Source organism: Anastrepha ludens, chromosome 3 (assembly GCF_028408465.1).
Source record: "Anastrepha ludens isolate Willacy chromosome 3, idAnaLude1.1, whole genome shotgun sequence".
In the NCBI taxonomy this organism is placed as follows: domain Eukaryota; kingdom Metazoa; phylum Arthropoda; class Insecta; order Diptera; family Tephritidae; genus Anastrepha; species Anastrepha ludens.
Window position 1 is genome coordinate 23,349,702 of NC_071499.1, and position 25,293 is coordinate 23,374,994.

Genomic DNA, 25,293 nt, shown 5'->3' on the forward strand with positions numbered 1-25,293 from the left:
TGCAACGGTCCAGAGCATTGTAAAAAACTTTAAAAATAGTGGTTCCACCGAAAACAAGCCGCGCAGTGGCCGCCCGAGCAAACTATCTCGCAGAGACGTCAGCTTGATTCTAAAAGAAGTGGACAAAAATCCAGAAGTTTCTGCTCCGAAATTGGCCGAGGATATAACAAGCTCATCCAACAAGTGTGTTCATCCAAGCACAATTCAAAGAGCTCTGAACAAAAACGGCTTTCATAGTAGAACACCACGAAAAAAGCCTCTTATTTCTGAAAATAAACCGTAAACTTCGCCTGGTGTTCGCCAAAGCTCACAGGGAAAAGGGGATGGATTTTTGGAAAAAATGTAATGGTTTGGGGAGCTGTTGCTGCATCTGGAGTGAGAAAATTAGTATTTATTGAAGGTAATATGGATCGTTATAAATACGAATCACTATTGGAAGTCAGTCTGAAATCTTCGGTGGATGATTTGGAGCTTGGTCCACACAACACACAGTGTGAAGGCTTGGCTGCTTTACCATGCTCCAAGGTAATTAAATACACCACCGCAAAGCCCAGATTTGAATATTATTTAACATGTCTGGGAAATTTTAGATCGAAAAATTAGAAAAAAATCCGATTTCAAGCGCTTCAGTACTCAAAGAACGACTAATAGACGCTTGGAACAATAAAACTTCTGCAGAGTTAACAAATTTAGTCACCTCGGCGCCACAGCAGTCACAGCTTAAACAAAAACAAGAAAGTGATACTGATTGTGATTCAAATATCTTCCAAATCTGTTTTGTTCCATTAAGGTTAGGTAGGTAGGTAGGTAGGGTGGTTGTCGCAAGACACACTTAGACCTTCGGCAGGTCCATTGTGATACCACTGGAGCTTATCCTTACTCTACGTGTTCCTTTTCAAACCATCCGGTTGCTTTAATAAACGAGCAGAGCTTCGTTAGTTTTAGATGGGCTATGTCCGCTACATCGGTTAGAAATGCTGTATCGAGAGTGCGCAGCCTTCTCATAGCTAGGCTTTCACACTCATATAAAAGGTGTCTGACTGTTTCCTCTTCTTCTGTATTAAGACAGCTTCTACAGAAATCGAAGTAAGGGAGTCCTAACCTTCTAGCGTGGCTGCCTATTAAGCAATGACCAGTTAAAACACCTATCATTTTTCTTATAGATTCTCTGTTGAATCGTAGCAAGATCTTCGATCGACCGCTGTTCCAGTTCGGCCATGTCTGTCTGCTTAGTTCGCATGTTGTGAGGTTTTGCGAGATTGTATTTAACTTTTTGATGGTTTCCCTGTCTATAAGTAATTTACAAGTGGCTATGGGCATGGGTATCAGCGCCTTATCCGGTTCGAGACCGAGCGTTGTACCGGTTCTTGCAAGTTCATCCGCCTTACAATTTCCTGCAATGTTTCTGTGGCCTGGTACCCAGATAAGGTGCACCTTGTAGCACTTAGATACGTCATCTAGCAGTTTAAAACATTCTAGAACTGTTTTTGACGAGTGTGTTTTTGATTCCAGCGCTTTTATTGCTGCTTGACTGTCCGAGTAAATGAAGACTTCATTTGCGGATAATACTCTCGTTTTTATCTCTTTAAGTCCCTCTTTTATGGCAGTGACTTCCGCCTGAAATACACTGCAATGATCAGGCAAGCGAAATGATTGGCATACTCCGAGTTTGTCGGAGTAGACCCCTCCGCCTACTTGGTTGTCTAGTTTTGAGCCATCTGTGAAGATGTTTAAGTCATTTATCTTGACAATGAGCCCGTTATCCCATTCCTCTTTGGAAGGGAATACTGTGACAAAGGATTTATCGAAATTGATGTCCTTGGTCCTACAGAAATCCGTTGTGCTGGGAATGCAGGGGAATTGTTCTAAAATTGAGGAGTGCCCTCTTTGGTACGTTCTGAGTAGGCCGATTTCTCTTAGTCTGAGAGTTGCTTTGGCAGCTGTTTGCTTACCGTACTGCTCTATTGGTAAAATGTTAAGAATAATATTTAGTGCATCTGTGGGTGTGGTTCTGAGGGCCCCGCAGATGCAAAGACTGGCCATTCTTTGTACGTGTGCCATGGTTGTTTTGACGTACAATTTATCTAAAGCTAGCCACCATACTAATATGCCGTATGTTAGGATTGGTCTGACAATTGCCGTGTAAAGCCAGTATACGATAGATGGGGAGAGACCCCAACTTAGTCCTATTAGCTGTTTACAAGAGTATAGTGCTATTGTCGCCCTTTTTACTCTATCTTCGACATTTGCCTTCCATGTTAGCTTTCGGTCTAGTATTAGACCTAGGTAGCGGGCCTCATCACTAAATGACAGTGCCGTTCCACCTAGAGTCGGAGGAGTTATATTTGGAATTTTGTGTTTCCTGGTAAATAGGATGAGTTCAGTTTTATTGGGGTTGACGCTTAGCCCATTTGCTTTTGACCAGTTTTCAACCATGTTTAGTAAATCCTGCATGACTTCTATGAGTGTATTGGGGAATTTCCCCCTTACTACCAATGCAACATCGTCCGCATAGGCTACAACGTGTTGTCCTCTCTCCTCTAGGCTCTTTAGCAATGAGTTTAGTGCCAGCACCCATAGGAGAGGGGACAGCACACCGCCTTGAGGTGTTCCTCTGCTAACTTTTTTCTTGATCTCTGAGTCCCCTAGGGTTGCGATCACCAATCTGCTCAAGAGCATGTTTTTCATGAACTCAACCAGAGCGCCAGAGATCCCGAAGTCCGTCAGTGCCTTTATTATGGTATCCGGTAGGATGTTGTTGAATGCGCCCTCGATATCTAGGAAGGCTACCAGTGTGAATTCTTTATTATACATTGACTTCTCGATTTCTGTAACAAGTGAGTTAAGTGCTGTTTCGGTTGATTTCCCTTTACAGTACGCATGTTGTGAGATGCTGAGCTTATAAGGGCTGATGTTAGCCCTAATATGCTCTTCTAAAATTCTTTCTAATGTTTTTAGCAGAAAGGAGGATAGGCTTATTGGCCTGAAATCCTTAGGTGTCGTGTGTGAACTTTTTCCCGCTTTAGGGATAAATACCACTTTTACCTCTTTCCATGTTGATGGGACACTTTTCAGTTTTAGAGCGGCCTTAAATATGACCGTCAACCACTCCATGATGTAGTTTAGTGAATGTTGTATTTGGGCCGGGAATAATCCATTTGGGCCCGGTGATTTAAATGGTTTGAACGTGTTCACTGCCCAGGTTATCCTAGATTCAGTGATTATTTCTTCAATGTCAGAGTTTGGTCTTTCTGTACCATTGTTGATTAACACGTTAGATGATTCGTTGCTGGGAAAGTGTGTGTCCACTAGCAACTTCAGAGTTTCGTCACTCGAAGTAGTCCAACTCCTGTCCGGTTTTTGGAGGTATCCGGTGGTATAGTGTTTTTTTTGAAAGGATTTTACGCAGTCTGGAGGCCTCTGTGGTTCCTTCGATTTCTCCACAGAACGTTCTCCAACCAGACCTTTTCGCTTTCCTAACTTCTTTTTTGTAAATTTTTAGCTTAGTGTAGTAGCAGTCCCAGTCTTTACTCTCTCGTGTCGCTTTCGCTCTATTAAACTGTCTTCTGCTGTCGTTTCTTAGTGTAGACAGGTCTTCTGACCACCAGGGCGGCTTTTTCTTCCCCTTATACTTAATTAAGGGGCAAGCCTTGTTTAGCGCAGTTCTACAGACCTCCGTAAGGATTTGTACGTGTTCGTTCAATGATTCTCTGTCTTCAATAGTAATATTTTGGGAGTTTGGAAGTCTTTTCTTAAGTTCCCGTTTATATATATGCCAGTTGGTCTTTTTCAAGTTCCTGCTGGCGGGGGGGGCCCGTGAGTTTTTTCCCCCAAATTTTATTTCTATGTAACGACGATCGGAGTAAGAGTGTTCATTCAGAACCCTCCACTGCGTCATCTTTTCGTAGAGGGTTTGACAAACTAGCGTAATATCAAGAACTTCTTGTCTATTGCGCGTAATAGATGTAGGTTCGTTGCCTTTGTTACACACTAAAAGCTTACTACATATAATATAATTAAAGAGAGACTCACCTCGTTCGTTTGTATCCGAGCTCCCCCATACGGTATGGTGGGCATTGGCATCACCTCCTAGGGCTAGTTTGCGGTTGTGTGCTTTGCAGTCTTCCACAAGGCTTCTTATTAGCGGCGACGGCAGTGGACCTGTGTCGTCTCCGGCAAAGTAGAACGAGGTTAGCCAGATGTTGCTTCCGCTCACTTCCCAGCTAACCGTCGTAGTATCTGCGTTACTGAAATTTTGAATCATAAATATATTAAGATGTGCTTTTGCCATTATGCATGCTCTTTTAGTACCTTCACCATTGGTCTTGTATTCTTTATACCCTGATGTCCTCAGACCACAGATTTCGCCATTCCGTACCCAGGGTTCCTGGATGAGGACTACGTCCGGCTGATCTTCTGCCAGACGCTCCAGGAGGGCAAGGCAGGCTTCTTTACAGTGATGAAGGTTTATCTGTAGAAGATACATCAGCTGTTAGCGTTATGTCTGGGTCTTCTTTGCTTTCGCATAAAAGTTCCCTTTCGGAATACTTACGCTGTTGTGTGTGGTACTTACCCTCCCGTTCGAAGTACAGCCTCCCTAAGCCCATTTCTGAGCCTGAAGAGGCGTATTCTTCTTCGGTGGGCCGGTCGTCTTCGCCCATTGGCTCGGTTTCGCTCATGGGTTCTACTTCGCCCATGTGCTTTTCACCTTCCTTAGTGGCGAGGAACTCCATTGCATCTGTGTCTGTTTTGTAAATGTGAAGCTTCACCTTTACAAAACCGTATCTCAGATGCCCATCGCATTTCGCTAATGGTTCGATTGAATTCTCTGTGAGGAGCAGGAGAGCCTGCATGGTGGCGCGCTTCTGCTCTTTCGATTCTTCCGCGCTATTTTTGTTGGTGAGAGTTTTGACATACCTCCATTCCTGCGTTGGGATGTCCGGATTGCAGACCCGAATGAGCTTCATAATCTCTTCCGGGTCTTCGACGGTTGAAGGTAACCAAACCCTTGCTCGCGGCCTGGACGGAATATCCTTCCTGTCCACCACCACTAGCTTGGCATTTGGGTACACTTCGCCGACTTTGGAGATGGCCTCTTTATACAGTTGAACCGATCTCTCATCGTCGCAAGCTATAATTTTTATCTGGCCTTGGTGCCAGCCTAAGTCTTCGCACGCAGGCGGGGGACCGGGGTTCTCCAGAATAACTTTCAGTGCCACTTTCGTTAGCTCGGCCTCGATCCATTTCCACTGGGCCCTGGGGATCATACCTTCTGGGTGGTTCTCGTCTAGGACTCCTATGATCAGGCGGTCTTTTGCAACCTCCGCAAATGATCTTCTGGGCGTCACGCCCATTGATTTGTGCCTTTTTGCGTTTGGCTTATTTTCCTCCGAGGACCGCTGTCGTTTCGGAGCCGATTGTGTTGGTTTGAAGTCAGGGTTGATCGCTTTCGCTCTATCAATCGCCTCTTTCAACTCCTGTGTCATTTCACCTTCCTTTGGGTGAGTTTCGTGCACCCTCCTTAGGAGCCTAGCCGCGTTTCTGCGATCCTGGTAGCTCGCTTTCGCTGGGTCTACCACCCTCACAAGCGGCCATCCTTCGGTACCGGAGCTAGCAGTAGCATTGCTTCCGGTCGGGACCGTTTTTGGGGGCTGAATCGCAGTTGACTGCCGGGCTAGTGCCCCCCTACTTGTACTTGGACCTGTGTCCAGTTCTGAGTGCGTGTCAGCTGTCCTCGCTTTCGCTGAGGCTGTCGTTGTATGTTTGGATCGACTTATTAAGCCGATGGATGGCGTTTTCTTTGAGCTCGGTGCGACCGTTGCTCTTGTTGCGGAACTGTTTGTTCCTGTCGGTCTATTAGAAGGAGGACCGATCTCCTTTTTTTTATTTATGTTTTTATGATCTCTTTGCATTTTGGACCCACGAGTGTCGGAGAAAGGATGTCCGCCCGTGCATAGCTCCGAACTACACGGGTAAGGCTAATTATTACGGAGGGCGCCAGTTATCCGTAAGCTCCGTTCGAGACTTGGTTATTTTATAGAAGGGCCCCAAGCCTGACAGATTCTCGGCACGGGTCGCATCACACCTTAATCCAGCCCTTCACCCCCGACCACGTTGAAGGTACTTTGAGTAGTGCTGTACTATTGAGGAGTATCGAACCCTACCCATAGTACCCTTAACTTAGCTAAGTACCTCCTGAAAATAGGAAAACTGTGGTACTTATTACCAGCTGGCACCCTCGGGGAGGGTTCAGTGGAGGATTTTCGCCAGCCTCCATTAAGGTTAGTCTGTGGAAAAAGTGATAAAGTCGTTTGGGAAAATCCAACGCCCTCTTCAGCTTGTTTTTGTCGTCATTTGAGGTTCCGGTTTGTGAAAGAAAGTGTGGACATAACTAAAGAGGACATTGACTCCGTAACTGAATCTTTGAAATCGCTGTCAGCTACGGATTTAGAATTAAATAGTTTAACCTTTAAGGTCAGTCACGTGTTCGTCCTGACAATGGTAGATGGCAAAGTGTGCAACGCTGCTTCTGGCACAACTTCTACCAATAAGTGCTATATTTGTGGCGCTACATCCAAACATTTTAATCAGCTGCATTTAAAGCACGATATTAACCACGAATGCCTTGAGTTTGGTTTATCTGTTTTGCACGCCAGGATAAGACTCTTTGAGAGTATACTCCATCTTGCCTACAAGTTGCCTGTTCGAAAACACAGAGAAAGAAAGACAGAAGCGGGAAAAACGCTCGAGAAAGACAGGAAACTTGAAATCCAACGGAGATTCCGTAACGAGACTGGGTTGCTTGTTGATATGCCAAAAGCTAACTTTGGAAACACGAATGATGGTAACACAAGCAAGAGATTTTTCGAAGATCCAAAGTTAGCTGCTGAAATAACCGGAATCAACTATAATCTCATTTATCGGTTAAAAGTCATATTGGAGACAATTTCATGCGGACATAAAGTGGACTCGGAGAAGTATGATAAATATGCATTTGACACAGCTCAGTTGTACGTTGAATTATACCCATGGCACCCGATGACACCGACAATGCACAAAATACTTGTGCATGGGGCATTAATCATAAAAAATGCATTGGTGCCTATTGGGCAACTTTCGGAGGAAGCTGCAGAAGCAAGGAATAAACATTTTAGAACTTACCGCCAAGACTTAGCAAGAAATTTTTTTATTTTACATTTTTAATCGACTTGTTTTAAGTTCAGACCCTTTATTTAGCAGCACTAGAAATGTGAAAAGAGGAAAATTAAAATCATATTTACCGGAAACGTTAAGTTTACTCATTCCGGCCCAACCTAACGAATCTGATTCATCAGATAATGAAAATTTTTAATTTTTTCCTTTAATTTGTTTCATTTTGCTTTAGTTCTTATTGACGTAAGATTATTGATTGAATTAAATATTTTTTTTTGGTTCAAATAATGTATTTTATTTGACACCTTCTGTGAGACTTGGCATTTGATAATAAATAATTAAAACATTAATAATGATGTCTATTTTATATAATTTAACCTATAAATACCCAAAAAAAAGTTCATTTTCTATTTATTCTAGTAAAAAATGGTTGTATCTTTAAAGATACCACGGTCATTTAAGGGTTAATAATATAATAGTTCAATAAAAAAAGTCCATTGTCTAAATGATGATGAATAAAAGTATTTAAGACTATAAAAAACGTTAAAATAGTTTTGGCCGCCTAGATTATCAAAATACCGGTATGTGCGACGGTTTCAAGCTGTAATTGATGTTAATGGTGGACCAACTAAATACTAAGAAGCAATATTACTTAGAGTTAAGTGAAGTTTTTCTCACTGGAGTAAGATATTTGTGCACTGTATGTAGACTTTTGGCAACGTTGGTTTTAGGTTTTTTTATGGATTTTTTTAAGTTTATAAAGATTAGAAAAACCTTTCAAATAAAATTGTGTAAACACTTTTTTCAGTAAAGTTTTTGAACTTTCAATCCATTGGAAATGCGGGGTGTATGTAAACTTTTGTCGGTCACTGTATGTGTAACGCAAGCTTTCTAAATGAATAACTCCCGATATTTTTTTGACAGAATGTATTGTATGGTTGCGTTTACTTAGATGTGGTGTAATTTATGTGTAATTGATAAGGCTTCGTTGGCGCTATTATAAATTTTACTTTGATTTTGTAAACAAATTTGCCAGGGTAATAAAATTCGCGTCAGATATGTTAATAGTTGGTTGTAAATAAATTAAATAGATCATTTTCGCTATTGACACACTCTTTATTGCCATTGGTTATCAATTATCTTGAATTTTTTTTCGTTTTTTATTTGTGTTTTACTCAGAATTCTCAAAGTACCTACAGTACTGAGCGATAAATTGATATATAAGCAATTTTTTCCCCATTTCCGGAATCAATAGGCTGTGCAAGGATGATAGATTTACCAGGTTTGCTTTTTAACTATGGTGAAACAAAAAAATGGGGAGGGGAACTTCGGCTGCCCCTTCATTTGGGACAATTGGCAGCCGAATTCGGCACAATCATTTTGCATGTATTCACACACTCGTCCAATCAGTCGTTGTTCAGACGGCAACGAAGTGTCATTGGTTGATTTTTTTCGTATATCACCAACCCAATCTCAGTTATGTTGTAAACACATTCCGAAAGACGTCAATTGGAAAAACTTAATATATTGGCAAATTTATTGCTTGCAGGTCTAGCCTACACGTTATCAGAAAGTTTTTAATCGGAAATTTTATTACCGAAAGTCGGCACCAACTCGGGTAATCTTGCAATTCTAAAGCACTATTAACGCTGTCAATAGTGATATCCAGATAGATCCATAGATAACAGTCGAGGACACTGAAGACGCTAGGAGGAAGCTGGACCAAGCTGTGATAAGGATACAAATATGGCTTGAGGACTATGCCTGGAACTCGCCAAACATAAGCCCGAAGTCATCCTGCTGACATGAGATCACATATCACTCGAGGTCAGCAGGCAAATAGGCGATAAGTCCCTAGTGATCAAAAAAGTAGTGAAATACAACTTGAAATTCAACTTGACTGCAGGGTTACTTTCTGGGCCCAGATACGACATGCGGCTACCAAATCAGCAAAGGTCACAGGAATGCTAAGCACATTAATGGCAAACGTCGGTGGGCCAACACAGAGCAGCGAAGTATGTAGAGATTCGCTAAACTGCAAAGCCAAGCGCAAAGCACTGGGGGCTGTGCACCGAACAGCGGAACTCAAAGCTGCTTCAGCCTACTGCACTGTGTCTGACACGGCAGTCTTTGTGATCAGCTTGGAGATACACGTCGACCTCATGGCCCGGGAACGAATAGATGAGGTGAATTCCAAGAAGAAGTACGTCATCATTAGCGTCGAGGAACGGAGATGCCAAACCCTGTCGCGGTGGCAAAGCCGATGGGACACTTAACCGAGTGACAGATGGACGGCAAAACTCATTCCATCATTAGGCAAATGGGTCCAAAGTAACTTCAGGGAAGTGATGTACTTCTTAATTTAGTTCCTTTCGACCCACGGATACTTCCGGAGATACCTATACCGCCTTGGCAAGGTAAGCGATTCCAAGTGCATATACTGCAAAGCGTTGAGCGATGACACTGAACACACGTTTTTTGGTTGCGTCAGCTGGCTCGCGGAAAGAGATGCTCTGAGGAAGCAGACTGGCGACATTGCGCTGAGCAGCATACTCAACAAAATAATCGCACGCGAGAACAGCTGGAAAGCGGTAAAGGGATATATCGAAGACGTACTATGGAAAAAAGATAGACCTCGACACAGTGCAACAAAGCGAAGCCGCACAGATAGAGACACAAGAAGATGAGCCTATAGCATGAAAGCTGGCTACAAATACGGTTGACCTAGACGTGGGGGAATAGAATTGGTCTTTTATGGATGCCGTTATGGGCCCTCCCGAAGTAATGTAGTTAGTAGTCCCGGGAAGAGTGTCTCGCCAGAAGGAAAGTAGGGGTTGTTTTTGTGATCACCCCACTCAACGTAGTAGATGACGGTTGCTGTAAGTGCGAAAGCATTTTGAACCCTACCTCATCCACCAAGAAAAAAATTAACGCAGTCAACAACATGCAAAACATGATTGGGTGCCGTGAATTTATTGCTTAATGCAACAAAAAATACTTATTTTGTACCTCGAAGTGTTCGGTTTACGAGATGAGTTCAGAATTTATAGGAAATCTTTCCTTTACTCAAACAACCTGTACTTGAGAACAGTTTTGAGAGAGGAACTGAGCAACTCTTCCTAGTCAGAAGTGAGTACGAAGTAATTCTTCTGGCAAGTTCATGAAAAGTGTCAAGCTCTGTTGCATTTGTCAACAAAAACAGAAAGTGGTGAAACTAAATAATTTTATATATTCATTAAAAAAACATGAATGTCAACAACAAAATATTAGTTTGGGGAAAAAGGAATCCATTATTTTTGCGTAAAAATTTACCGCAAAAGGTTTAAAACTATTTTATGGTTGAACTTTAGATCCTGGGCGATGCTGCGACTACTAAAATGTGGGTCAACCTCGATTATTTCTGTGATTTTAACGACATTTTCGACGACGGGCCTGCCTGTGCGAGGTGCTTCTTTAATATAAAAAATGCCTGAACGGAATCGACGAAACCAAAATTACACGTAATTCGCTATTACAGTATCGCCGCTATAAATACCATTCACAATTTCAGCGGCCTGGCTTGCGTTTTCGCCTTTTTCAAGAAAAACTGCAACATTTTCTCCTTCTGAATGAAACAAACAAGAAGCAGCAAAATATTTTTTTGATAGTGAAATGTCACCTTGCCAACGAGCAAAAACTTTAAATTGTCCATCCGGCCATCTACCGAGAAAATAATGGTTTTGTTTTTCCGCAAAAAGTATTTCAAAATGTAATTAATTATTTCTAATACATTTTAATAACTATTATTTGATCTTCCGGCCAAAACAGTGTGGTACTAATAAAAACCCGGGAAGCATGAGCATTTTACACTTAAATAATGAAATATTTTGTGAATACACCGACTGACAACTTTTTGCTGGAAAAGTGCTTTTTGCGTTCCTTAACAAATTTGTAACTGCTCTCTCGTTAAGATTAACAGGGCATAATTGTTACCAAGCAACCAAGTACGTACGCTTACAGTTAAGTATTCTTCTTGATTGGCGCGACAACCGCTTACACGATTTTGGTCGTCAGTTGAACACACCAAGTGAAGGCAAGTCCTTCTCCACTTGATCGTTCTAACGCAGAGGAGGCCTTCCTCTTCCCCTGCTACCACCAGCTGGTACCGCATCGAATACTGAATATTTTCAGAGCCAGAGAGCGTGTGTATTCATTCGAACAAAATGGCATAACCAGCGAAGCTATGCATCTTTATTCGCTGCAATAAATCTAGACCGCCCTAAAGCTCGTAGGGCTCATTGTACCATTTCCTACGATACTCGCCATCGCCAATATGCAAAGGTTCAAAAATCTTCCGGTGTCCTTCTTCACCATCCAATTTGTGCTTTGCTTGCTTCTGTTTCTAGCTAAGAAAAGGCAGAACTAACTGCGCGGTTATTAAGGCCGTTGATGTTAATATCATCGGCGTACGCTAGCAATTTTAGTCTGGTAACTTATTTTGAAAATTTCGAATTTCGGTTTTTTACATATTTTGAAAGTGCGATATATTGGTAATATACTGACAAATTTTAGACTGAAATTCGAAATATTGACGAAATTATAGCACATACATGAGAGTGGCACGTACTTGCGCGCGCTCAGCCGCTAAAACTTTAAACGCGTTTTTCGCAAAACAACGTTTTTCCGGATGGCCGTCGTGAAAACAAATTTTCTATCTAACGGATTGAGCTGAAATTTAGATATGTTTTTCTACACATCAATAGTTCTGGCGGGTAGTAGATTTAATTTATTTCGTCCCCAACTTTCCATTTTTTAGTCCGATTTCCACTTTAAAAAAAGGCAATTTTCTTACGAAGCCCGCCATTTTGTTATTTTTTGTCTAAATCATTTGATCTTACTACCCGCCAGAACGACAAGCACACTGATTAATAAGCAATTTGTTTTTTCTGTTTCAGATGACCACAAGTGACGAAATCACGCCGGTCAGCCACTGTACCTCTTTTTTTGCCGCTTGTTGCAGTGTACAAAAATAGTATCTAATTTAAAAAAAAAAAATTTTTTTTGTACACCTTCTGATACCTTTAATAACATATCAGAAAATCAAACCGATTGAATTTTATTTTCCCTTCCAAAAAATTTCCCAAACATGGCCTCAAAAAACGTGTAAGTTACCAGACTACTACCTTAAGTTCGGCGGCTCGTACAAACTTTTCTAGCGAGTCACCCTGTTGAAATCTCATTTGGTACAGTTTTGCATTTGGAATAGATATTTAATTGTTCGAATTTAATTATAAAAATGAGTTTTGTTGATACGTTTAGCCCGTTAATCTCTTTCCTTGATCAATATTTTAAAAGTAATCAAGTTTTTTGTTGGCAACACGTGTTTCAGTCTTGAATTCTTGCATGTGTTCGTACATTGGCGGGTATGAAAAACCACACAAAAAAAAGGTAGTGATTGTTGAAAAATATTTTTTGTTACTTTTAGAAAGTGCTTTTTTTGTTGTGAGCTACATACTCGTGTATCGCACGATGTAATATACAATCCACCCTACAAAGTGATTTAAAGGTAATTTTATGCTTAAAAATGAATTCTTTCATACAAATAAATTCTGATAAAAATATATTCTTTGTAGCAGAACTTGTGCTCATGTTTTTGGACCAAACTTTAGAAGATCAATACCCATGCACGGTTTTCCGATAGTCTCTCCTGACAGGCTCAACTTCAAAGCGCATCCGCATTTTGTCAGACATTCACTCAATCTTATGTGCCATTGAATCTCAAATAACAACATCCAAACTCTTTGGGGAATGCTTCACTACCGTCAATATCCGTACAAAGAACACTATTTTGTTGAGTTGGGTACCATGGCATGAAAGTTATGTTGGTAATGAGGAGGCGGACTGCATATCGAAGTAAGGCGCTACTTCAAAATTCCGTGGACCAAAACCTTTATGTGGGCTCGCTAAAGTTCACACAAAAGGCTTTATCAAAACCTGGGAGAATAAGGAATTCATATGACACTTAGTGGAGTGTCCAAGCGAGAGGCAGGCTAAACAGATTTTCCTAAACCTGGATAGAGAGAACGAACTTTTACTGGGTACTGAACTGGGCACTGCAATCTTCGTTATCATTTCAGGAAACTGGGAAGTAGAAACAATAAACGAATTGGGTGATGAAACTCTAAAACATAAAGCGAAGGCTCAATGATGGGGCTCTAAATCCTTTGGTAATATGGAAAAAACAGTCTGAAGAGGTACACAAATTCATCAGAAGCTCCCAATCAGGTATATAGTAACAGCGATTCTATAATATATATAGGGTGGTTAAATTTTAAGGGCCGGTGTTGATTTTGAATAAAATATAATTCTTTTAGCAAATGTTTGTTATTTCTCTTTATTATGATAATATTGGTATGGCTCAATTACGTATGAAATAAAATATTGGCCAAATGGTCGCTGCGGCCTCGGCGGCACACCTCCATCCGATGGTCCAAATTTTCGATGACGCTGAGGCATAATTCAGGTTCTATGCCGTTAATGTACCGAATTATCGCATCCTTTAACTCTTGAATTGTTGCTGGCTTATCGACGTACACCTTTTCTTTCAAATAACCCCAGAGAAAGAAGTCCAGCGGTGTCGTTGACGTTTAGGTGTGGTTCACATTAAACATCGGCCCTTGAAATTTAACCACCCTTTATAATAATAAGATGTATTTAGCTTTTTAACATGCAGTCGCACCTTCTCACATACTTACAAAGTCAAGTTGCTTCTGAAGTACGAATGCAAAAATTTCGAAGGATGGATTTTCTGAACCCAGCTTCAAATTTTATATATTAAAACCTGATCTGTATAGAAGTAAATTATTTTCTTCTAAGACTAATATAAAATCATTGCTCACGCAATGGAGCAATCCATGATGCATTCAGGGAGGTTTGATGGATATTTTCTTTACCAATGGGTTCAAGAATGAAATAAGGCCTGGAGCCGGGTGGTTCTTAAGCGGTAGTAATAATAAGTATGGGGGAATTGGAAACTATTTTCCAAACGAAAACTTTTGCCATCTTGAAAGTAGGCAACTACATAGATAATCGAGAGAAGATGGAGCGGGAAACAGATGGGAGTTTTCAGTGATAGTCAGGCTGTAATGAAGGCCCTGGAGAACACGAGGCAAACCTTGAAGATTGTTCAAAAATGTAAGAAGAAGCTTAATTCTGTCACAAAACAGAACGGGCTTGTACTTATGTGGGTTCCAGGACACAGAGGTGTTAAATGGAACGAGATTACCGATGAATTGGCCAACCGTAGATCAACGGTTCCCCCACAGGGACCAGCCCAATAATCGGAATCAGTTCCGCAGAAATTATGAATTGGATCAGCGATTATATGTGCAGTTTAGTTATACATAAAAGTGCGATGGTCTGGTCTAGAACGCTGCAGAACTGCAAAGTGTTTTGTGACCAGTTCGAACAGAAAACTGTCAAACTTTCTACTACAACTTGGAAGGAAAGACGTTCGGTTGATGGGAGGTACTATAACAGGACACAAGCCATTGGGTCAGCATATGACCACCATTGGAATCATTGAGGACCTGATGTGCCTGTCGTTCTTGGAGGATGCGGATAGCACTGAGCGCTTTCTCTATGAGTGTTTGCCTTTGCTAGAGCAAGGCTACGAGTTTTGGGTTCCCATGTCGTGAGAATGAGTAATACTCGTTCTCTAAAACTGGAGGATATTTACAGATTTGCCAAACAATCTGGAAAATTCTCACAGGACTAACTATCTCTATCTCTGTCTCTATTCTCTCCTATCTCTCTCCTTTGGCTAGTAGCTATTGATGAAGCTTTAACTTGCTTAAACAGGGGTGGGGTAAAGGTGATAGCATATGCCGATGACTTGGACCTAATGGTCTCAGGAACCTTCCCTAATGACCCAATAATGACTGAAATTTTGAGAGGTGCACTGGCTACACTCAGTAGTTGGGCTGCCAGTTGCGGTTTCAGAGTCAATTCTGACAAAAAGGAGTTAATGCTATTCACCTGGAAATACAAGTCTCCACCTTTTAAGCTTACAAGACTAAATAATCAGTTTCTCACGCTCGCATCGGAAGTCAAGTATCTTGATGCACTACTTGATCCCAAGCTCCACTGGAAGCTGCACATAGAAAATCGAGTTAAGAAGGCCAGTATAGCCTTCTACGCCTGTAAATCTATGTTCTGCAAAAAATGGAGTCTCAAGCCAAAGGTCGTGCTGTAGATGTACAACTTAGTGGGTTTGTCAATTTTGACATATGGTTGCCTAGTTTGGTGCGTAGCTATTCAGAAGGGCTACAATACCACTAAACTAGAGAGAGCGCAGAGAACTGTACGTGTGGGCATCACTGGTGCTTGGAGAACATATCCCACTGCTGCCCTCAACGTCAATCTGCAATTACTTCCTGTGGATCTTCATGTTAAATTCATTGCTGCTCAGGGCGCTATTAGGTTGAAGGAGATTGGTCTTTGGAGACAACTTCCAGTAGGACATAGTAGTATCCTGAAGCAGATCTCCCCTTCCTTCTCTGTACTTCGCACTGATCTCTCCATCCGCAAACTGGGTTTTGAGGGTTGTGCTAAGGCTATCTTTCCGAGCAGGCAAGAGGGGAGATTTGGAACGTATATATGTAGGTACATCTGTTTTCACTTGCGGATCCAAGATCGAATCTGGAGTGGGAGCGGGGTTTTTCTCTAAATCAGCCAACATTTCGGTATCCTTTAAACTGCCGGAAACGAACAGCGTTTTTCAAGCAAAGGTCTTCGCGATGCTGCAAGCATGTAAAATGCTTAGGGATCGCTGTTAGGAGGGATTTAATTAACATTTTTCCGGTAGTTAAGCTCCTATCAAAGCCCTGTTGTAGTCGTATTGCAGCTCTCTTCTGGTAAACTCCTGTAAGCAGGAACTTAAACGTCTCGAACGTCTCCCTTATCAGGGTTCCTGGGCACAGGAATATAGAGGGAAATTAAATTGCCGATGAGCTTGCCAGGAAGGGGTCGGCAGAACCGGTTCCAGCTGTCTCCTTCTCAGACATCGGTGTCGCCTTGACCGTTGTTAAAGGGAAACTACACAATTTCTTTCTAAAAAAAGCGCAAGACAGATGGAGGTCTGTCTCATCGTGTGCTATTTCGAAAACACTTTGAGCTCAGTACGACAGAAGTAGGACGCTTAAAGTGATGAGAATCCCCCGCCATTCAATTTCCAAACTCTTTGCGGTGTTCACTGGTCACTGGGTGATCGGTACTCATGCGGAGAAGCTTGGAATGCTATACAACTCCTATTGCAGAAGCTGTGGGGATCCGGCAGAGAAAGAATCTGTTAAAGAGTTTCTCTGCAAATGTCCCGGTCTGGCGGCTAGGCGCTTGAGACTTGTTAGCGTGCCCTTTGGGGATGACTTAAAGAAATTCTCCAGCCTAGATCCCTTTTCTCTCCTCCACTACATCAACAGCACTGGATGGCTGTAGATGGTTTTCTCTTCCCTAAATTTTTTCTGTAGTGGTCCACATTATTGTATCAAAACGGCACGTAAGTGCTACTTGTAGTGTATCTGGGGTACTCTTGCCATCTAACCTACCTACCTACCTACCTACCTACCTATTGATCTAAAGTCTGACGAACTAAAGTCGTATTGCTAAGTAGAAAAGTTATGTTGATATTCCTTAGATGCTGCGTTGTCCAGATGGATGTCCGTTAGGAACGGTTTCACTGTATTAATGTTTTTTCAACAAAGACAACAACAGCAGTAAGTGTTTGCTATTGCAGTGTGAATGTATAAAATGAGGTTTCAGAAATGAAAATTTATCTGCGCGCTACTTTTTTCAAATAAAAATGTAGCTTATCCGGATAGGCTCGCTGAAAGCATTTTCCTTGCCATGTCTGATGGCTCCTTTATAGCCGATACTGTTTTGTGTATTAACTTATGGTATCGGTCTAATCGGTGTTGTTACGAGTATGAACAGAAATTAGTTTTCTTGATTAGATTAATATTCGTACGTCAAATAGTCAGATAGCCGAAACGAAATTAAGTTGTTTATCCAACGTTCCGAAAACTTGATGCCATTTCAATTCATACCGGCGTGCAAAGCAGCGAAATATTCGCAAAGTTCATATAAAACAGAATTTGATTTACGAACGCAGAAATTTGGGAATTTTTGGTTTTCGCGCTTTCGATAAGATAGAAAATATGTACAAAAACTTCATATTTCTGGTCATATTTTGTGGTTTCGTGCATATTTTGCTGACATGTGAGTTGTTTTCGAAAAGAATACAGTGCGAAAAATTTCTATTTATTAACTCACAGATGAGAAAATCTATATGTGAGTGTTGAAATGACTCAAAGGTGGTAAAACTGTGGTTTTGGATTCGCGTCAGGATTTTTTTTATTATTTTTATTTAAAAAAAATTTATGATGCGTACAAATGAAATGGATGAAAAATGTTAAGATAATTCAAAAATATTTTAAAAATTCTTGCCGAAAGATGTGAAATCTGTTTTTTGAAATTTTCGTCCTGCAGCATCCATCAGTCCTTTTGACTATTGGCTAACTAATGGGTGCGCAAACTACAGTCTACTATTGGTCCAATTTGAACTGTAAAATGAAAAGTGGTTGGTTGACCCGAATTAGTTAACTTATGACTGTGGAACCTGTCCACAATGATCTTAGTCACAGTTTGTTTTGTTTTTTCAAAATGATCTTAGTCACATTTTTTTTTTTTTTTTTTTTTTATTATACACCATGAAAATCTTCTATATTGAAGGATGAAAAGTTCAAAACACATTTTTTTCGTTTTTAGCAAGGATTGGCAAGAAAAATATATTTCTTAAGGATTTTAAGGATTTGCATAAAAAAATATTTTTTAGTACTCGTGGCATTCTTCTTTCCATATATTTCATATAATTTTATAGGATTAGGATAATTTTTTTAATGCTGAATTCTAACTGAAATTTTGAGCTGCTATAAATTAATAAAATAAAATGAAAAAAATAAAAATTAAAAAAATAATTAATAAAAATAAAAAAAAATTCTGCCGTAGTAGTGAAAAACGAAAAACGCAGATTTACTACCATTGAGTTATAAAGGGTTTTCCAATAAGAGCTGTTATCCGGAAACTTTTCCCGTAAAAGATCAATGGTTTCGTTGCTTGTGTGGCACGTAGCGCCGTCTTGTTGAAAATAAACGTTGTCCAGATCAAAACCATCCAATTCCGGCCATAAAAAAGCGTTAATCATCTCTCGATAGCGCAATCCTTTCACCGTAACTGTTGCTCCAGCTTCATTTTCGAAAAACTAATGTCCAATGACTCCGCCGGACCACAAACCGCACCAAACAGCCACACGTTGAGGATAGAGAGGCTTTTCAACAATAACTCTTGGATTTTCTGAGCCCCAGGTCCGACAATTTTGCTTGTTGACGAAGCCACCGAGGTGGAAATGGGCCTCATCACTAACAAGATGATTTTACGATGGAATTCCGAATCATTTTCATGCATTTCAACGTTGTTGATGATCGGCCGGCTTGAGTTCTTGTGTTAACTGGACTTTATAAGCCTTAAGACCCAAATCTTTATGCAAATACGGTGTAATGACATTTGTGGAACGCCTAACTTCAAAGAACGACGACGAATGGATAAACCTGGGTTTTCTTCAACACTTTCGGGTACAACAGCAATATTTTCGACTGTTCTTGAGCGACGTGCGCGGGTTTTGGTTTTAGTCTTCACATCACTAACTTGTCCCAACAGATCGAATTTTTTCACCAATTTATGCATTGCGGTTCGACAAAGTGCTTCACGATGACCTAAAAATGTGCGAGTTTTACGAACCATCTCTGCCAAACTTTCACCATTTTATAGTGAATTTTAATAATTTCAATGCGTTGTTTGAGCGTACATCGATCCATTTTTATTAATGGCGTAGTTTCTACTGGTCAAATATCAAAAAATGACTGCTTCAAAAGTGACATCTACCGAAATAGCGGGCTATTCAAAATAACACCTGTTATTGGAAAACCCTTTAGTGTCGGGCAACAAGTAGTGTTGCACGTTGTAAAATTAGAAGAAAAATTCTGAGCTACATATGTATGTGTGTGTGTATGTAAATTCTAATCTAAAAAAAATGGATTTTTAAGCACAGCGGCCACACCGCGTGGTCGAGAAGTGAGTTTCGAGCGCGATGGTCGTATTATCAACGGTACCTTGGCGGAATTCAATGATACCAAGCATCAGGTCTCAATACGCCGTCGTACAAATGACGGGTATTTCTTTGGTACCGGACATTTGTGTGGTGGCTCACTGATTAGAGCCAATGTGGTGCTCTCAGCCGCACATTGTTTTGTCGAGTGAGTTAAATTTATTTATGTTTACTTATTTTATTTTGTTTTGTTTTATTTAATTATAATTTTTTATCAAGTTTGTTAAGTTTATCTTATTTAATGTGATTTTATTTTAATATTATTTCTTTGTATTTTATTTTATTATTATTTATTTAATTTAATTATATTTAACGGTATTTTCATTTCAATTCATTTTATTTAATTTAACTTAAGAATTTAAACATATTTGATTTTTTATGTTTACTTTAATATTTATGTAAAGTAAATTTATTTTAATAAAATTTTTTATCTTCTTTTATTTCAATTAAATTTAACTTAATATGATTCAGTTTTATTTTAACTTAATTTTATTTTAATTTAATTTTTTTTATTAGTTTAATTTAATTTAAAAGTATTTCATTTTATTTGTTATTTTTTCATTTGTTTAATCTTTTTGAAATTGTTTAATTTCTCTTTATTTTAATTAAATTTTATTTAATATTTTTTAAATCAACTTATTTTATAATTTAATTAATTTTATTTCATCTAATCTAATTTAACTTATTTCTTTTCTGTATTTTAATTTTATTTTTTTCCTTCCATTTAATTTAATTAAATAACTTTATTTTGATATACTTTTTTATTTCACTTAATTTTAATTGAATTTAGTTTAATTTTATTTTAATGTGAATTATTTTACTTTATTAGTCTATTTAATTTATTGTGCTTTATTTTATTTTATTTTATTTTATTTAATTTAATTTAAATTCTCTTTATTTTATTTGTTGTTTGGTTGGTTGGTGATTTGGCATAAACAACTGAATAATAAACAAAAGATTTGAGATGTCACCACAACAAAATGGCTGCCACAGGGCGCCAAAATCGACCCGCGCCAATTGAAAAACCCTTTATAAGGTTTTCCAATAACAGGTGTTACAGGTGAATGGATTGCGCTATCGAGAGATGATTAACGATTGATCTGGACAACGTTTATTTTCAACAAGACGGCGCTACGTGCCATACAAGTAACGAAACCATTGATCTTTAACGGGAAAAGGCGGCTAAGGTGGCTAATATGTTCACCCCTCTTACGCTATTGAAAGCGTCAACATCTAAGTTGGCAAGAAGGACTATGCTTCTGGACTAAATACTGTCCTGTTTCGATTGGCGCTATTGTAGACTTTCCGCGTCTAAGGCCGGGCAGTCTTGCTGATAGTCCACCGGCGTTATCTACGGCCGCGGCCAGTCGAGGCCTGATCAATCATTCAAGGAGTTTGTCTGCTATGTCGAGCATACATAATTGCCGATATGCTGATGAGAGGTTCCCCTTGCTTATTGGCACAAGCTGCTGCTTTTTCCACATTTCTGGGAAAATTGTGTCTCTTAGACATAAGTTGTACATATCTAGTAAGACTTGTGGTCGCATTTTTGCGATCTGCTTGAGGGCTTCTGCGGGTACTCCAACCAGTCCTGGTGCCTTGTCGTTTTTGATTTTTGTTTAGTTTTATTCTATTTTATTTTATTTCAATTTAATTTATTACTTTAGCTTAGGTTGAAGCGGTTGTCCACTGTCGGACATAGTCGGGCTCATGTCCAATTGTGATGGCGTGTAGGGAACTAGCCTTTATCCCCTTAACCCTTATTAACTTTAGCTGTATTTTAATTTTAATTCATTTTATTTAATTTTGTTTTATTTTAATTTTATTTAATTATATTATATTTTATTTGATCTACCTCAATTTAATTTAATCTCCTTTATTTCATTTTATTTTATTTAATCTTATTTAATCTTATTTAAGTTAATTTACTTTTAACTTAATTTAATTCCATTTTATTAAATATAATATTATTTCTCTTTATTTTGGTTGGTTGGTTGGTTTAAGGAAGACCCCGCATCGGAGTGCCACATAGACCGCAAGTTGGGTCCGTTGTGTTGCCCTTGAGCTCATTATGTTATATGATTTCCCCACCTAACCGAGATTTTTATTGTAGATTTTGGTCAAAGATATTAATTCGTTTCGAGAATTTTTTAAGAGATTCGATTTTCAAGTCCGAGAGTACTGAAAGATTCTCAATTGTTGGAGAGCCTAGAAGAGCGAGTCGACTTCTGGCTATACCGTCACAACTGCACAGCAAATGCCTGCTTGATACTTCCTCATCTTCGTCCTCGCAGTATCTGCACAGGTTGTTTTGAGGAACCCCGAGCCGACGTGCGTGAGTGCCCAAAAGGCAGTGGCCGGTGATAAAAGATATTATATGCCTTAGTTCGTGTTTCGAAAGACTTATAAGGGTTTTTGTCTGTTTCAGATTGCAGGATGGCCAGATTTGTCTGATCGTAACGCAAGTAGTTTCCACTCGCCACCTCCGATCAGCAATGCCTCTCTTTATTTTAGTTTTATTTTATTTTTTCATTTTATTTAATTTAAATAACTTTGTTTTAATATCCCTTTTTTATTTAATTGAATACAAATTAATTTTATGTTATTTTTTTTATTAGTCTAATTTAATTTTAATTTTACTTTATTTCATTTCATTTTATTTTATTTTATTTTATTTTTTTTTTTTTTTTTTTAATTTGAGCTTAATCCATCTCGGCTATTGCCGGAGATTACACATCCCGGATAAAATTTTCAAGGGATTGTGCTCTGGTGGAGCGTAGTCCAAGTTCTACGCCCATGCGATTGCTATTGCTTAAATATTTAAAAATCTACGAACTATTGCACATGTGTCCAGTATGGTCGACTTCTGCATGTCTTCTAAGAGGTGTTGACAGTCATACTTCTTCAAGTTTTTTATTAAATGCTTAGGCACTAATCCAGTGGACGATATAATTATTGGGATTATATTCACTTCCCTCGCTTTGTACGTTCGTTTCAGTTCTATGGCCAAAGCTGCATACTTCGATACTTTGGTGGAGTATGTGCTTTGGATGTTGCGATTAAGGGGCACCGCTATATCGATTACTTCGATCGTTTTATTTGTCTTGTCGAACAAGATAATGTCAGGTTTGTTGGCAGCTGCTGTTTGATCTGTGGATATAAATCTGTCCCAGTACAGTTTAAAATTTGCATTTTCGATTATTGCCTTTGGTTCATATTTAAAATACAAGACTTCTGCTTGTAAGAGACCGTGTTTGATCGCGAGTTGTTGGTGGAGGATCTTTGCTATATTGTTATGTCTCATGACATATTCACGGGGGGCAAGTACGCTACATCCAGCAATTATATGGTCGATTGTTTCGCCGTAAATGCCGCACCTTCGGCACCTATCTTCTATTGCCTCACCATGTATCGACCTTCGGAAATTCCTTGTTGGAATAACTCGGTCTTGGATAGCGATTGCGAAACCTTCTGTTTCAGAAAATAGTTTTCCTCTTTTCAACCATAAATTGGATGACTGTGCGTCTATCCATTCCATTTCGAGATCATGCGGATGGGCACCGTGTATTGTTTTTGCCTTCCATGCTGCGATCATTTCTGCTGGGGATTTAACCCCCTCAGGTACTGGGATATTCTGCTCCATCAGACTTAGCGGGGTAAAGCCATTATCTGCCATAGCGATAGCTTTAAATAGATGGGACTCGCTGCTTAGAAAATATGTACGTAACTTCAAAGTTTGCGAAAAGTGTAGGCGCGCTATATTAATGATTCCTCTCCCACCAACGTTTCGAGGAAGCGATATTCTTTCCACAGCGCTTTGAGGGTAATGACTTTGGAACTTTGTGAAAGTGGTGCGTATCAGCGTTTCAATCCGAAGGATGTCTGTCTGAGACCATTTTATTACTCCAAACGAGTATGTCAAAAGGGGTATGGCCCAGGTATTGATTGCCTTGCATTTATTTCCACTGTTCAGACTAGTTTTTAATACAGCTTTCAGTCGTGCCCCAAATTTGTTAATAAGGTTTTGCTTTACTAACGTGTGGTTGATTCCTGTAAGTTGCAGAAATCCCAAATATTTATAAGATTGGCTGCTATGCAAGTTGTCTATAATAATATTTTGGTCTACTGCGTAGTTTTCTTCGGATTCATCATTATTTTATTTTATTTTATTTTATTTTATTTTATCTATTTGATTAAATTAATTTTTTCCAATTTTATTAAACTTTGTTTTAATTTAGTTTAAGTTAATTTTTTCATTTTTTTATTTCGACTAATAATTTAATTTAATTTTGTGAAATTTATTATAATTTAACATAATTTAATTGAATTTCTCTTTATTTTGTTTCGGTTTAATTCTACTTTATTTTATTTTATTATTTTAATTTACTTAAATTTTAATTTTAATTTTATTTCATTTGATTTTATTTTTTCTATTTAAATAAATTAATGTTTTTATTTAATTTTAATTTAATCTTTATTTCATTTTTATTAAACTTTATTTTAATTTTTTTAATTTAATTTTTTAATTTAATTTTATTTTGAATTATTTCATTTTAATTGATTTTCTCTTTATTTTATTTTCTGTTTCATTCCACTTTATTTTATTTTATTTCGCCTAACTTAATTTTAATGTTAAATTCTTTAATTTTCTTTAACTTTCCTTTCTTATTTTATTTTATGTATTTTTTTAATTTTAATATTTTTAACTCTACTTTAATTTCATTTAAATTAATTTAATACAAAAACTTTCATTCCACAAATAATTTGTTCCTTTTCCATCGCTCAGTTACAACATCAACAATGGCTCATTCCGTCCGGCCACAGACTTCATTGTCGTCATGGGCAATTTGGATCGCTTCGAACGCAATAATTACACGCTCGTATTTGACATTGCAGAAGTCGTTTATGATGTGAGCTACTTTAATTTATCCACCTCTGAGTCTGATATTGCTTTGGTGTTCCTGAACGATTCAGTGCCAGCAACGTACACTCGAGCCGAGGCAATTAATATAACTACGGAGCCAGTGGCCGCCGGTACTGTTTGTCAGGTGACCGGCTGGGGCCAAACTGAAAATGTACGTCTATTATAATTATTCGCCCTTAGTCTTGTTCATTATAAAGCACAATTTGACCGCTATTTTTCAGGATACTCTGTCCGACTACTTGCTGACTGTGGATGTGCCCATCATAGATTTCGACGTGTGTGCCAGCAATTCGAGTTTCTCGCAAGGTATGCTCCGTGAAGGGATGCTTTGCGCGGGCTATTCGGAGGGCGAGCGTGATGCATGCAGCGGTGATTCTGGTGGTCCACTGGTGTGCAATGAACAATTGGCTGGTATTGTGTCATGGGGAATCGAATGCGCACAACCAAGCCTACCAGGTGTCTATACAAATGTTTCCTATTGGGCGAAATGGATCGATTCACACCTTAATAGCGCAGCGAGTTTCACTCACACTTCTGGTCTCATGATTTTTGTGGCTTTATTTTGTGCTTTAACATTGAACAGATAGATTTGCTTTATTTTAATAATAATAATTTAAACTCAAATTTTAACAAATGTTCGAGATTTTTATACATCTGGGAATCTAATTAAGGGATATCCGCTTGATTTAAATATTTTGTACGGAAGTCCCGCTTAGTTGGACCGTCTATTCAGTTAGAAGATGCCATAAATTCACATATACATTTAAGGGTATTTCCATTATGTGGATCGTGACCATAGTACGGATTCGAATTGAAAAATCCACAGGTTTCTTTTTATTATTTAGAATACATATATGCCTAACTTTTAGCGCTTGATTGGTCCTAGAATTGTTACTAAAGTTGATTTTGGGACATTTTTCGTGTTCAAAATAAGTACCGAAAACCAAGGCAAGAGAAGTAGTCTACGCAGCTAACAATTCAAACGCCCATATCAGCGATTTCGTACATGCGATGTGAC

The 25,293-nt window shown here is 39.0% G+C and overlaps 1 protein-coding gene across 1 annotated transcript; it reads left to right on the top strand.

Moving 5' to 3' along the window:
- Nucleotides 1-17,243: 17,243 nt before the first annotated feature.
- Nucleotides 17,244-24,862, top strand: LOC128857165 (trypsin eta-like). The gene is made up of 4 exons (XM_054092789.1): nucleotides 17,244-17,406; nucleotides 19,295-19,499; nucleotides 24,138-24,426; nucleotides 24,497-24,862. The coding sequence occupies exons 1-4, from the start codon at nucleotides 17,346-17,348 to the stop codon at nucleotides 24,860-24,862; spliced, it is 921 nt and encodes a 306-aa protein (XP_053948764.1). The 5' UTR covers nucleotides 17,244-17,345.
- Nucleotides 24,863-25,293: the final 431 nt, after the last annotated feature.

Coding starts and splice junctions, on each gene's coding strand:
- LOC128857165 (XM_054092789.1), top strand. CDS start 17,346: ATGTACAAAAACTTCATATTTCTGGTCATATTTTGTGGTTTCGTGCAT. Junction 17,407..19,294: donor CGTGCATATTTTGCTGACAT/GTGAGTTGTTTT, acceptor TTTTAAGCACAG/CGGCCACACCGCGTGGTCGA. Junction 24,427..24,496: donor GCTGGGGCCAAACTGAAAAT/GTACGTCTATTA, acceptor GCTATTTTTCAG/GATACTCTGTCCGACTACTT.